This window comes from Enhydra lutris, unplaced genomic scaffold (assembly GCF_002288905.1).
Source record: "Enhydra lutris kenyoni isolate GAN:26980312 unplaced genomic scaffold, ASM228890v2 scaffoldscaffold9, whole genome shotgun sequence".
NCBI lineage: Eukaryota > Metazoa > Chordata > Mammalia > Carnivora > Mustelidae > Enhydra > Enhydra lutris.
In genome coordinates, this window is record NW_019154093.1 from 45,668,105 (window position 1) to 45,681,607 (window position 13,503).

Consider the following 13,503-nt stretch of genomic DNA (forward strand, 5'->3'; position numbering starts at 1 on the left):
CACCTTAAAAAACTAAAAATTTTAAACTAATTTTAATTGTAGCAGGTTCTTTTAATCTTAAGTACATAGGCACTCTGGGCAGTCTAGAGATGAATGGTCTCAGAGTCAGAGGCTGTCTTTGAAACAGGAGCTAACATAAACTTTTATTTACTTCTCTTGTTTTTCACCTTGAATTCTTGACTTCTTGAATCTGGGGCTGTCTGTCCTACTTTCTGCTTAGCCCTCCAAAATTCTGTGCTTGAAATTACCTGTTAGTTCTTGTCTTTCTCATGTCAGCTGTGGGAGTCTTTTCCAATTATCCTGTCAAAAGTAAAGGAGAAAGATCTGAAGAAGGTAAAGACAGAAGGCACTCACAATATGAAGGACTATTATGCTGACATTTTTTCATTATAATATATTTTTCACATGGTACTGATAACGGTGTCTATCAATGCTAGTGGAATGGTGGCAAGTGTGATGGAAGTGTAGAATGAGAGATTATGAGCTATAGAGAGGTTAGGGAAGGCCTCTTAGAGAAGAAAGGATGGGAAGGGTAGAGGATTTAGACAGGTCCTTCCTGGCGAGGAAAAGGACAGAGAAAATGACATGTTGTGGCACTTATGAAATATTTGACAAATATAATGAACAAGTTGAAATAAGAGAAGTGAATAAGTATATTGTATTTGGAGGACCAGTTAGGAGCCTGTAATAGAATAGATCTGGTTTTTAAGTGATAAGACAGCAAACTTGGGTGGACAGGGTGTGGGTTTAAGAGACATCCTGTGAGTGGATAGAGTGTACAGGGTCTTGCCCTGGGTTCCATATCTGAGGCTCCAGAATTGGATATTTATTTATTTATTTATTTATTTTTAAAAACATTTTGTTTATTTATTTGACAGAGAGAGAGAGATTACAAGTAGGCAGAGAGGCAGGCAGGCAGGGAGAGATGGGGAAGCAGGCTCCCCGCTGAGCAGAGAGCCCGACATGAGGCTCGATCCCAGGACCCTGAGATCACGACCTGAGCTGAAGGCAGAGGCTTAACCCACTGAGCCACCCAGGCACCCCCAGAATTGGATATTTATACCACAATGCAAATCCATTAAGATCGAACCACAGATATGGGACTTTAACCATGCATAGTTATGTCTAAATATTTATATATCCATACATATAATTCTGAATAATTTGGAAGTTATTTGGAAGTAAATAATTTGGAAAAAATTTTTGGAAAAAAATTTTTGGAAAAAAGCAGGGAAATGTGAAGGTTGTCTTGTTTCACTAGAAGTACATCTCATAAGTGAGAAGCTTATTTCCTATAATGTCTTAGGAGCTAGGACTTATTCAAAGGAGAAACTAGCTGAGGTAATTCTGGAGGCACAGATAGGAGTGGTTTGTCTGGATTTTTTTTTTTTTCAAAGATTTTATTTATTTGTTTGACAGAAATCACAATAGGCAGAGAGGCAGGCAGAAGCGGGTGGGGGAAACAGGGTCCTCGCTGAGCAGAAAGCCAGACTCCGGGCTTGATCTCAGGACTCTGGGATCATGACCCGAGCCAAAGGCAGAGGCTTAACCCACTGAGCCACCCAGGCGCCCCGGTTTGTCTGGCTTTTAAGCAATGATTTATTCACTGAGCTCTGTCCTTATTTGACTATATAGAGAGTGTAAATTTTATTTCCGACAAGTGCATTTTTTAAAGGAAGATCAAGAAACCAGTGGACAGCCAGGCATTTGCAAGCCATGTTTTATGACGAGCAGTAGAAGAAATGGAGAAATAGATAGAAGTTAGTGTTATTTTTAAAGTATGTGAAGAGCTTACAGCACTTAATCCAGGATGCTCTGGAGGCCGAAACTAGAATATGTAAATTTCAGCTCATAATACTAGAGAATGTTCAACCACTCATACAGTTTTTAAGTTATTTTTAGAGAGAGAGATTGCGTTTGCAGACATGGGGAGGGGAGGGGCAGAGAAGAGGGAGGGAGAGAATATTAAGCAGGTTCCATGATCAGCACGGAGCCTGACGCAGGGCTTGATCTCATGACCCTGAGATCATGACTGGAGCTGAAATCAAGAGTTGGATGCTTAACTGGTGGGGCCATCCAGGCGTCCCAATAACTCACACAGTTTAAATGGAAGAGATTGTCCCATGGATCGTGCTGAATCTTTTCCATCAGATACACAAAGACAGCTGTAAGGAATTCTGTTTTATAAAGAGGACTGGACTGGGTAATGGAAACTTTCCTGCTTTCTCTAAGATATGGTGATCCTGTCTTCTCATAGGAGGCGATGTGGACTTCTGTGTGTTCATGATAAGTGAATCGTATTTTGTCTCCCTTTGCTCTTAGAATCTGTTTAGTTACATTCCTGCTTCACTTTCTGAGGTATGAACTTGTATCTTGTTAGTAGTGATCACATGAACACATAATTGTTTACTTGATATCATCTCTAGCTTTGGGCTAAGAAACTTGAACAGAATTCCCTGGGTCCCTCTGACTAGGAGACATCAGTCCTAAATCCTCGTTAGTTGCCCCTGTCTTGTCATCCTTGGCCTGTCTTAGGGGCAAGGTATGTGTATCTGTGTTAATCTAAAGGGAGAAAGAGAAAGGCTTCTTCAGGCATTTTTACGGTGGGAACAGGGCATCCATTCCGCACTGTTTTCTCTTTCCATCCCAGCATTGCCTCAGGGTGGGTGGGGATGTTGGCAGGAGAAGTGGCAAGAACAGGGCCAGGAAATGCCCTTTTCTTGTGCTGAAACAGATTCTAAAGGTGTCCTTCCCTCGTTGTGGTTGCTGTTGAAGTCTCTGTTCCTTCAGGCAACTGCTTCCCATAGTGTCTCCCACTCCTCAGAAGGCTTTCTCTACTCTTTTCTGGGTGTCATTTGGTAGGAAGTTTGAGCACTGCAGGGCCTGTAGGCAGTAGAGTGGAGTCATTTGAAGGACAGGCCCTGGACAGGCTCTGATGTTTCCCAAGGACTGGTCCCTTATCTTGCGGAACCAGACTTTGCTTATCTGCAATGCAGATAACAATGCAAATGTCCCAGCGTTGCTAGGATGATTATTTGACCTACAGGTAAGAAGAGGCTTCCTAGCACAGGGAATACTCAGCTCTATTTTCTGTTGTTAGTATTATTGGCTGTGTCTCACTCCCATGTGACATGTTTTGGTTTACAGGAGACTTTCTGCCTTTCACATGACTCAGGATCCCGTAACTGCGGGAATGACCGGTTCTCTGGACTCATGCTGGCCTGTGTTTTCATAGTGGTCAAGTTCTATGAGGGGTCTGTGGTTTGTCATAAGGATGTTTTCTTAACTGTGTAGTTTCTCATTCAGTTAGGAATAATTTATCTTATTGTGACTTAGTACTTTCTCTATTTGGTCTCTAGTGTATATCTTTTGATTGTATTTATTTTACATTTTCTGTAGTTTTTCTTAAAGAAGTGATCACATGTGACATAACATATATACATTTTATTTATTTTACATTTTGTTATATTTGGTATCTCGGAATAAATGACTATATTTTATTCCCTTAAAAAGTGTCAGAAAAGGAAGTTACGACATTATTTTGTAAGTCTAGTAGCTGAGGACCATCTGAACGGTTATTCCTACGAGTTCTGGCATAAATCTTCTCACTAAAAAGACTAAAAAAAAACCAAAAAACAAACCCAAAAACAAAAACAATGCTGGCCTGGGGGAAGAGATTGGATTAGCAAATGAAAATACATGGATTCTATGAATGAACCTTCTTGATCCTGGTGAACTTTTTGGTTTTTCAGGTATAATACATTTTTTCTTCTCTATGTGCTGTTTAGTTTAAAATTTTCCCCACTGCTCATTTTACACATCATTTCTTCAGCTGGTGTGAAGAGCAAAGATGCACATATAGTTGGGATTGTCCCATTCCAAAGGGGACGGAATCTACCCAGCATGTCCTATTTTCTCATTTCTTTCAACTTTTCTCATTTCTTTGCAACTCTGAGAGTCTTTCAGCAGAGGCAGGAATGTGCTGTCAACTGGGTCATTGGTTAGTCTTCTATCAATACATCCAGTAGAAAATAAAAAGTTACTCTGTACAAATGTTTGTATTTTGTGGCAATATTTTGCAGCTTTTCTACAGTTGGGGTACAAGAAATACCATACGTTTTTGTCTTCCTCCCATTGTAGTATTTTTGTCTTACTTATCTCTAAATCATCTACCATGCTCAAAATACTATTTTAAAAATCTTAATGAGTAGTCAGTAAGTGGAAAATGACTGAAATATTGTTACCGCTTATATTTAATGGAGTAGACATTTATACAATTTAAGTATGGAAAAAATAGTTATAAAGAAGTATCCTCTTAGAGCCTCTATATTTCAATTTTTACAGTTTTTTTAAAACCTATATTTTTGGATTTGCATAAGAGTAATTTTTTTCTCCTGAAGTTTTTTTGCAGTCACTATTGCAGAGATAAAATATTCTATTTCACAAACGCTGTATGGTTCAATCACCACAAATATATTTAACTCTAAAAGTCACCTGTTTATTGGAGATGGATTCAGTAACTTACATAAGGTTCCTTTTCCAAAACTGCCATTGCAATTCAATTAAAATGGAATTTCTCAGGGCTCCTGGGTGGCTCAGTTGGTTAAGCATCTGCCTTTGGCTCAGGTCATCATCTCAGGGTCCTGGGACTGAGTCCCAGGTTATGCTCCCTGCTCAGCAGGGAGTCTGCTTCTCCTTCTGCCTCTTCCACCCCCACCTCCTTGCTCATGTGCTCTCTCTCTCTCTCAAATGAATACATAAATTCCTTAAAAAAACAAAATGAAATTTCTCATTTGCAAATACTCTTAGGTGCTATGGCATTTAAAAATCTATCATCTGTACCTAGTTCCTTAGTCACCAGTCATCCAAATAAACAGAGGTTTAACTTCTCAAATGTGGAGATGGAAAGGAACAGTTCCTTAGCAAAGGTTCTAGGTGGGACTTTTTCACCATCCAATAAGGCTAGGTTGTAACTGCATATTTACAACTAGCCCCCATCTCTGTGGTTATTTATGTGTCAGACTCAAAGATCAGTATTTGGATGATAATATCCTAGGGGACAGTAACTTGCAAATCAGTGGATTGTACTTCTGTGTACCCTATCATTCCCCAAAGTCAATGTCTCTGTACTACTGTTCTGTGTTGACAGAAAGGAGGGAAGGAATGGTCTGCTTCTTAGAATAAGAGAACAACATGTGAAAGCACCTGCTTCAGTGACTAGATGAGAACCGAGTCAGAGATATTGTCAGAGATATTGTTTGTATGCAAATAGATGTTGATAAAATTCTAGAAAATTATTTGGTGTCTAAAGAAGTTGGACAGTCCACCAGAAATAGTTTTCACCATGTATTCATTTAAATTTCCTTAAAAAAATAGTGCCAAGGAAAATTCAGACAAACTACAGCAGAATCACAATGAATTCAAAATTAGTCAAGTATGAATAACTGACGTTTTGATATAATAGAAAAATTGCAAAAACTTCAGATTTTCAATGACTGCACCTAAGATCATGTGTCAGTAAATAGCTTGGCCTATGGCATCTTTTACATGCCTGTCTTATGCTACAGCATTTAACTACCTTCTTACTGGGCTTTCCTCATAGGAACTTCATTCATTTAATTCACTCAACAAATATTGATTGCCCTACTCTATGCCAGGTGCTGGGGATACAACAGAGAACCAATCAGAGGAAAATATACGCTTTCAAGAAGATTCTATTTCAGTCTGAGAGATAGAAATAAGAACAAGCAACATATATCATATATTAGATGAGATTTCTCTAAATATTCACCTCTGCCTCACTAGTATCTAACACAATACATGGATATAGTAAACACTCAAAAGCTACTCGCCGCTAGATTGATTTATGATATAAAATTGACATATAACATCATCTTACTTTCAGGTATACAACATAATGATTTGATATTTGTGTACATTTCAAAATGATCACCACAAGAAGTCTAGTTAATGTCACCACGAAGTTCCCTTACCTGTGGCAAGCGGCAATCTGTTCTCTGTATCTGTGAGTTTAGTTTGTTGTTGTTTGTTTTAGATCCCACATATGAGTGAGATGTAGGTTAATATACTTTTATGATTACGCAGAGGAACAAAAGCATAATTTTTAAAATTATCATTGCTTTTATTTTTTTAAAAGATTTTATTTATTTATTTGATATATAGAGAGATCACAAGTAGGCAGAGCAGCAGGCAGAGAGAGAGGGAAGCAGGCTCCCTCCTGAGCAGAGAGCCTGATGCGGGATACAATCCCAGGACTCTGGGATCATGACCTGAGCTGAAGGCAGAGGCTTTAACCCACTGAGCCACCCAGGCATCCCTAAAATTATCCTTGCTTTTAAATGTGGACAGTTACTGGATTCCTGACAGTGGCCCACAGATATACATAGACTTAATTGTAGAGGATGTATAGAATAACTTCCAAAATAAAACTTATCTATGAGTCAAGTAGCCTGGCAGATTTATTAATTTTGGTGGCCTTAACAATGGATATAATTGTATCAGATGGCCCAAATGAATGGGTATTTTATTTCACCATCTACCTATTTTGCTTTTTGTGACCAGCAATGAACATAATCTCTTCATCCCATATACTTCTTTGACTTTATTATTTCTCTCTCATCTTAGTGCTGAGTGTGTAGAGGTGTCGGGTTAATTAATTGACTTTTCCATAGAATATCCAAATGCTTGGTCCTGCGCATTTCTCAGTTAGAATTCTAATCATTAGCCAGGATGAACAAGTGTAACATGCCAAGGTCCAAAGGAAGATATTTTCAAAAAATAACACATAATATTTCTCTGGTTCCATGTGCTGGATAGCTCTTGGAAACCAGATAGATAAAAGGCTGAGTGTCTGATGAAAATCTGTACACAACTCCTTGGAATCCAAGTTTGGGTAGGCTGACCAGAGAAGAATGCTCTCAGGGCTTGTGAGGTGACTGTTGACAGAGCCCAGGGAAAATGGCAGACTTCCTCATTCTTACCCCAGCCCCCACATTTCTCCTGCCAGTCTTATCAAGGGCTTAAACTGTTTAGGCAATTCTGTGGTACCTCATTCACATACACACAGACACGCATAATAATCCACATTAGTTCTGATTCTTTAGTACTTCAACAAATCACTTGGAAAAATGCATTAATTATAAAAGCAAAGCATGACCTATCTGAAAAAAACTAGTAAATTAGAGATAAACCAAAGGTGAAAATAAAAATCCTCTGTAATTCTACTGTCTAGAGTTAACTAATTGAATTACTGATACATACCCTAGTCTTTTCTCTATACATGCACAAAATCATGTACTTGGGTTTTTTTTCCCCAAAATTGGGATCACTCAGTTTAGCAATCCAAACATTAATGTTAACATACTTTTCCGTTACATGAAATTACCACAATTTATTTTTTGTTGGATACTTTAGGTTGTCCTGAATTTTCAATGATATACCATTATCAGTACTATACTAAAAAGTATACTAATACATTTGCCCTTGTAGAGGACACAATGTTTTTGCACAGTTGGTGACCACACAGCTGTTTGCAGGGAGAGAGAAGTGCACACCATGTAACTCAGGTGTTTTTAATTTGCATGTTTCTAAACCAGGCCCAGCTGTTCCAGGCAATTACAGGAAGCATCTTTGTTCCAAACTATACAGAGCAGGTTCTTGGCTGGGGCCTGAGATTCCTAGAAACACATGTAGTCATTAATAGGAAATACATTCATGTTAATACTCACCAGGCAAGATAAATACTTGTTCATTCATCCTTGAATCCTTCAATCCCCATCTCCCCCCTTAACCCCAGCAAATAGATTATCAGTAACTCGAGGGCAGGCACATGCCTACTTTGTTTCCCATTATATCTTCAGCATTTAACACATTACCTAGCACATAGCAGATAATCAATATATATTTGATGAGTAAATTTGATGAATAAAGAAAGATATAAAATGAAAATATCTCATTCCAACTGCCATTGGGTCTTGGCTCTGCTTTCTTCTAAGAGAAACTGGGCCATATAGGTTTATTTATTCTATCCTAATGGTTAACTTGGGGAACAGGGACATAGTGTCTATACCTGACCCAGGTACTATTGGGTGAGGACTGTGTTTTTTTTTTTTTTTTCTATGTTGAAACTTGGTTGGTTTTACTGAGCTACAGAATGTTTCAACCTGCAGTTTGATACATTATTTCCCTAGGAAATGAACCCTGAAGCAAAGAACCATTTCCCAAGGAATTTGCATGGATTGCAAGATCCTGGTTTTGTTTTTTTTTTTTTTGAGTGATAATAAACCACTTTGGAATCCTTTACTAGTGGGTGACATTGTATTAAAGCTTTCAGAAACATTTTAAGCCTCAAAATATTAGACAGTTATGGTGGATGATCAGATGTTCCTCTGATGACTAGTTCCTATGCTTCTAGAAATAGTCTCAATGAATAGAAAATAATATAGTTTTATTCATTCCAACACTTACTGAGTACATCCTAGGTGTCAACTTTTGTACTGGATGTTAGAAAAAAAAGAGATGCATATAGATATAGAGACAAATGCACAATTATCATACGGTGTGGGATGTGATGTAACTGGCTGTGGACAGGGGGCTGTGGTGACACAGAGGAGAGAGCAACTTGCTAATCCCTGTTGGTAAAGTTGGGGAAACTTTCATGGTGATGAACCCATTTTTACATGGGGCTTGAGGGATGGATAGGCATTTACCAGGCAGAGGAAGGGGGAATAGGCATTCAAAAAAAAGCCAAAGCTGAGAAGGACGCAGTGCAACTGGGACAGGTGAGGGCCTTCAGGGCAGGCTGGAGCATAGGGTATGTGCCGGGAGATGAGATTGTGGCAGACCTCAGATGTGTCATCCAGGAACCAGCTAAGGAGCTGGTACTTTGTTGTGTAGATAATGAAGGTTTTGATAAGGGACATTTATCCTTCAGCCATTAATATCAACCGGCCAAATTAAGACATTTCCTTCTGATAATGGTCGATTAAGAAGACAAAGACTTGATTTTCTTTTCTTTTAGATTTTAGGCTTTGTTATATCCTCTCTTTTTTTTTTTTTTTTTTTTTAAAGATTTTATTTATTTATTTGTCAGAGAGAGAGAGAGAGAGAGCGAGAGTGAGCACAAGCAGATAGAGTGGCAGGCAGAGGCAGAGGGAGAAGCAGGCTCCCTGCCGAGCAAGGAGCTCCATGTGGGACTCGATCCCAGGACTCTGGGATCATGACCTGAGCTGAAGGCAGCCGCTTAACCAACTGAGCCACCCAGGCGTCCCTGTTATATCCTCTCTTAATGCTGGTGGTGTAATGGTCCAAACCTCCCTTAATTTTTCAGTTTCACCTTTTGTTCATTTATTCTTATCTTTTTTTTTTTTTTTTTTTAATAACCAAGGTGTTTTCAAAGCCTTCTTGTATGTCTGTTCTGCAACTGTTTTCACAAAGCTAGGCTCAGTGATTAAGCCAGTTTTAAGTTGTAGCTGGGACATTTTACGGAACTTATTCCACAAAATTATTCCTTTTTAACATCATGGGTGGTCAGGAAATGGATACATGGGACCAAAATATACATTGTTATTGTTAACTCCAGGGTACTATAAAGGGGAGTCATTTCCTCAAAACCCTTAGAAAATTCCATTGCATTTTTGGAATATTCTAGGCAAGTTGAGGAAAGGGTGAGGGATGCAGAGAAGGGAATATGAAATAAGAAGAAACTGGTATTGTAGTTACCAAGCAGAAAACTCTAAAAGTAACATTCTGGAACAATACCATTTCCATGTGCAAATTGTATCAGATACTCTGAATTCATTCTAAAAACCTCTTATCTATAGTTTATCTGTACTTTTATTTACAAATAAACTTAAGTTTTTTTTTTTTTTTTCATGGAAACATCATACGTGTGTTGGCTTTGAATTTACCATTCCCAAAAGTAAGAAAAATATCAGTTACTTATATCAGTGTTTGTCCTTTCTTGGGTCATTCTATTTGTGCACATTTGACTTGCCATATAAGTTATAATTTTTGTAGTTTTAATGTCAATATAAACTCAAAAGAACCAGATATCTACGTCAATGTTGCTGCTACTGTTCATTTCTTTATGTCAGTGTTTTGCAAAATAACATCACTTTGTGGAAAGTGAAATGGATACCTTGTAGCCTAGCTAGTTAAGTTAAACAACTCTAGGACTGAGAAATTATCTGTATCAATGGATTTTGTTATCTTGCTTATTCTGCAGGTGACAATGGCCAACATTGGAATAAACGGAGATCATTCTCGGGAGACCTGTGAAACAACAATTTTCGCTCTCCGAATGGCAACGTGGAATCAAATCTTAGATCCCTGGGTGTATATTCTGCTTCGGAAGGCGGTCCTGAAGAATCTCTACAAACTCTCTCGGCGCTGCTGTGGGGTCCATGTCATTAGCTTGCACATGTGGGAGCTTAGCTCCATTAAAAATTCCTTAAAGGTTGCTGCTATTTCTGAGTCCCCAGTTGCAGAGAAAATAAATCAGCCAGCACCTGGTTTAATAGGACAGTAAGGCAGTGTAGGTCTAGGGCAATCAACATTCAGGAAAGTTTAGTCAGTATTTCAGTTAATTGGATGGAAACAGAAAGCCTAACTGGAAAATTCAGACCTCAGCAGTTAGTTTGGAGGCACTTTTGTCGGATTCAGCTGTTGAAATTTGTGAAATTCACTGTGCAATTGCATCTTTTCCCTTATTATTATTATTTTTTTTTTCAACTGGAGGTAAACATAGTATGATAATGGCATGGGAGTCACACTGAAAAAGTGTTTTGGGCTTCTTTGTGTTATTCACGCTTTTGGAATGAGTGACTCTGTTGAAGCCTAAAGCCTTTGTGTGTCTTATTTGTCCAACAGCATCTTAATACTTACCTGCACAATGAAATAGCTGTTTGGGGGTCACTGCTCTGCAGCTGTTCCTGATAAATGAGGCTCAGTGAAGGGGAGTGGCCTCACTGTTGGGTCTGGTCTGTTACACCACTCAGTATGTGCCTTCAATCAATGTATGAATGGTCCTGTCTCATGGGGTTCACTGTGGCTTGTTACAATGACCTCCATGACACCAGATGTGGACATCAGGTTGCCTGACCTCACGAGCCTCCTTAGAATGAGCCTATTCTTGTCATTTTGACAAATATGACTGCTTGCTTGTATTATTGTGATGGCAGATTATTTGAAGGTTTCCTTGTGTGAGTCATAGATTTACCGTTCTCACATAATCTTTTCCTCTGAAAATTCAGTAAATGATTTTTAGAGAAACCAAAGCTCTACATAGGGGGATTTGCCTGGTAGCAGTTCCTGTGAAGCATGCCAAGGATAATGCGAACAGACAGAGCTTAAACCCCTGTGATAGGTACAAAGCATGTTGGCAAAGGAGCTCTACTCTGAACTGCCATTGCTGTATTAGAGAACAAAAGAAACACAGTCTATATATAATATTCCAAGACTATCTGCAGCTAGTGTGTTTGTGGTTTCTTCACACATGCATACACACACATGCATAGACACATACGCATATCAAAAATTTCTATTGAAAGCTAGTTCATTAAATCTGTATGACAGCATCTTCTAGAGCCTATGCTACCTGTGTCAAGGGGAAAATTGGCAATTAGTCAGGCACTTGGCGATCATTATTATGGGTAACCAAGAGATCAGGGCATAATGATCTCTCCCCAAATTTCTAGTAATACTTTAGACTTCTTTGCTTCTTTGTATAATCCAACGCCCCGATTTTCATGATCATTGAAAATGGCCTGGGGCCATCAGAACATAGGGTAGGTAGTTCTGCCTCTGTAAAAGAATTTTTGCTTTCATTACCTGTGGTCCATTTTAAAAAATTAACCTTCTCTGTGAGACTGATTCCACATTCTCCAGGAAATCTCTGTGTTTCAGCTAGACTTAAATTATTACATTCACAAATTTTTGCTTTTGACTGGTATTACATATTGGAAGTTGTCCACTTTTGTGAATTTTGGTAAATTCTTATGAACAAATGAAAAGAAGTTAAGCAAATAACCTTATTGAAGATTTTAAAGGAAACACTTTTCCCAGTGAATTTAAAGAGGGGACACACACAGGGACACATGATATTCTTAATTTAAGAATAGTAAATGATGAATCACACAAAGTTAGGTTATTCTCATATATAGAACACATAGTAGATGCTCATGATATACTTGCCAAATTGAGTTACAGACAAGATTTTTTTTGGTGCAAAATGAGCATGGAATTGCAAAGTTTTGTGCATTTTTATTTAAAATGGCAATTACATATTGGTTATTTTGATATGTATATGTGTGTAAATGTATATTTAAATATCCAGTGTATATACTTAAAAAAAAAGCCATTGCAATTTCTGATTGCTGTTACATTACATGAATGCTCTCATGTGTTTCAAGGGCACTTAAAGCCCAGAACGTTTAGTTGGCTTAGAGGAGACATTTATTTCCCACAGCTACTTAAGGGAGTGTTGGTGTCCTGGGAGCTGAGGCACAAGGAACCATAGCTTCATCCTTTCTCCTTAGGCTGGATAGGATGTTGCAGCAAAATTTCCATGTACTGTGACCTGGGAGAGGTGTGCAGAGAAACTCTCATTCAGGGCTCCAGGTCTCTTCTCCTTAAGGCTTTTAGGTAAATGGCATCATGGTTTTTCTGATGTCATGATGTCATGGTTTTTATGACATCACTCTGGCCATGAGCATCTATATCGAGGAGATACTGTGACCTTACCATATGTGGGAATGCATGGGCATGTAAGGTATTAGGGAACGACAGGACGGTCAATCTCTGCATATCCTGGAAGGATTCACTTCATTATCTGAGCACAGGTTTAGGGCAACTAAGTTGGTTTTATAATGAGGTTAAACCCAAGTAGACACCAAAAATTGAAAAAAAATGTCGTAGAAGAATATGTGTTTTCTTCTTGTGTTAGACCTTTTGTCCAAGGAAAATAAAGTGAACACAATATACATATATCTGACTTCAGAATTTTATTTCTGTTATTATATATATTTCAGTGTAGTTTGGCATCTTGTTGTATGTTGAATAATAGAACGTAGCCGCCAGCGACAAATTTCACAGAAATGTTTAAAGTGAAAATTACTTTGTTCCGATTACTAGAAATAAGTAGTACAAATAGTGTTCACCAGGTTAACCAATTTTGGAATTTTAAGGTCTGTTTAAAATTTATAATTAGACCATCCGAGCAACTGAATTATCCTTTTCATTGGGTAAAGTAGTATCTGAGCAACTTCACATACTATCTGATCATATTACTTCTGGGGAAATTGATTATTCTAGGCAAATGACTTGTAAATGCAGGTGTTTTTCTTTTGTTGGTGAACTTAAAAACTGAGACAAAAAATAGCTAACAGCAAATGGGTTTTTACGAATTATGAACAAAGACAGGTAACTGACTCATAATTAGTTCTAGGTACATCCTACTGTTTCACACTTTTTACTGAGGATTTA

General features: G+C 38.2%; 1 protein-coding gene across 1 annotated transcript in view; it reads left to right on the top strand.

Moving 5' to 3' along the window:
- The window catches only part of LOC111143398 (prostaglandin F receptor), a 42,303-nt gene extending 31,555 nt beyond the window's left edge, over nt 1-10,748 (top strand). Inside the window, exon 2 of the mRNA XM_022497104.1 lies at nt 10,247-10,748. Within this exon, the coding sequence (XP_022352812.1) occupies nt 10,247-10,549 (303 nt within the window). The 3' untranslated portion in view covers nt 10,550-10,748. The remainder of the gene's footprint in view (nt 1-10,246) is intronic.
- The last annotated feature ends 2,755 nt before the right edge of the window (nt 10,749-13,503 follow it).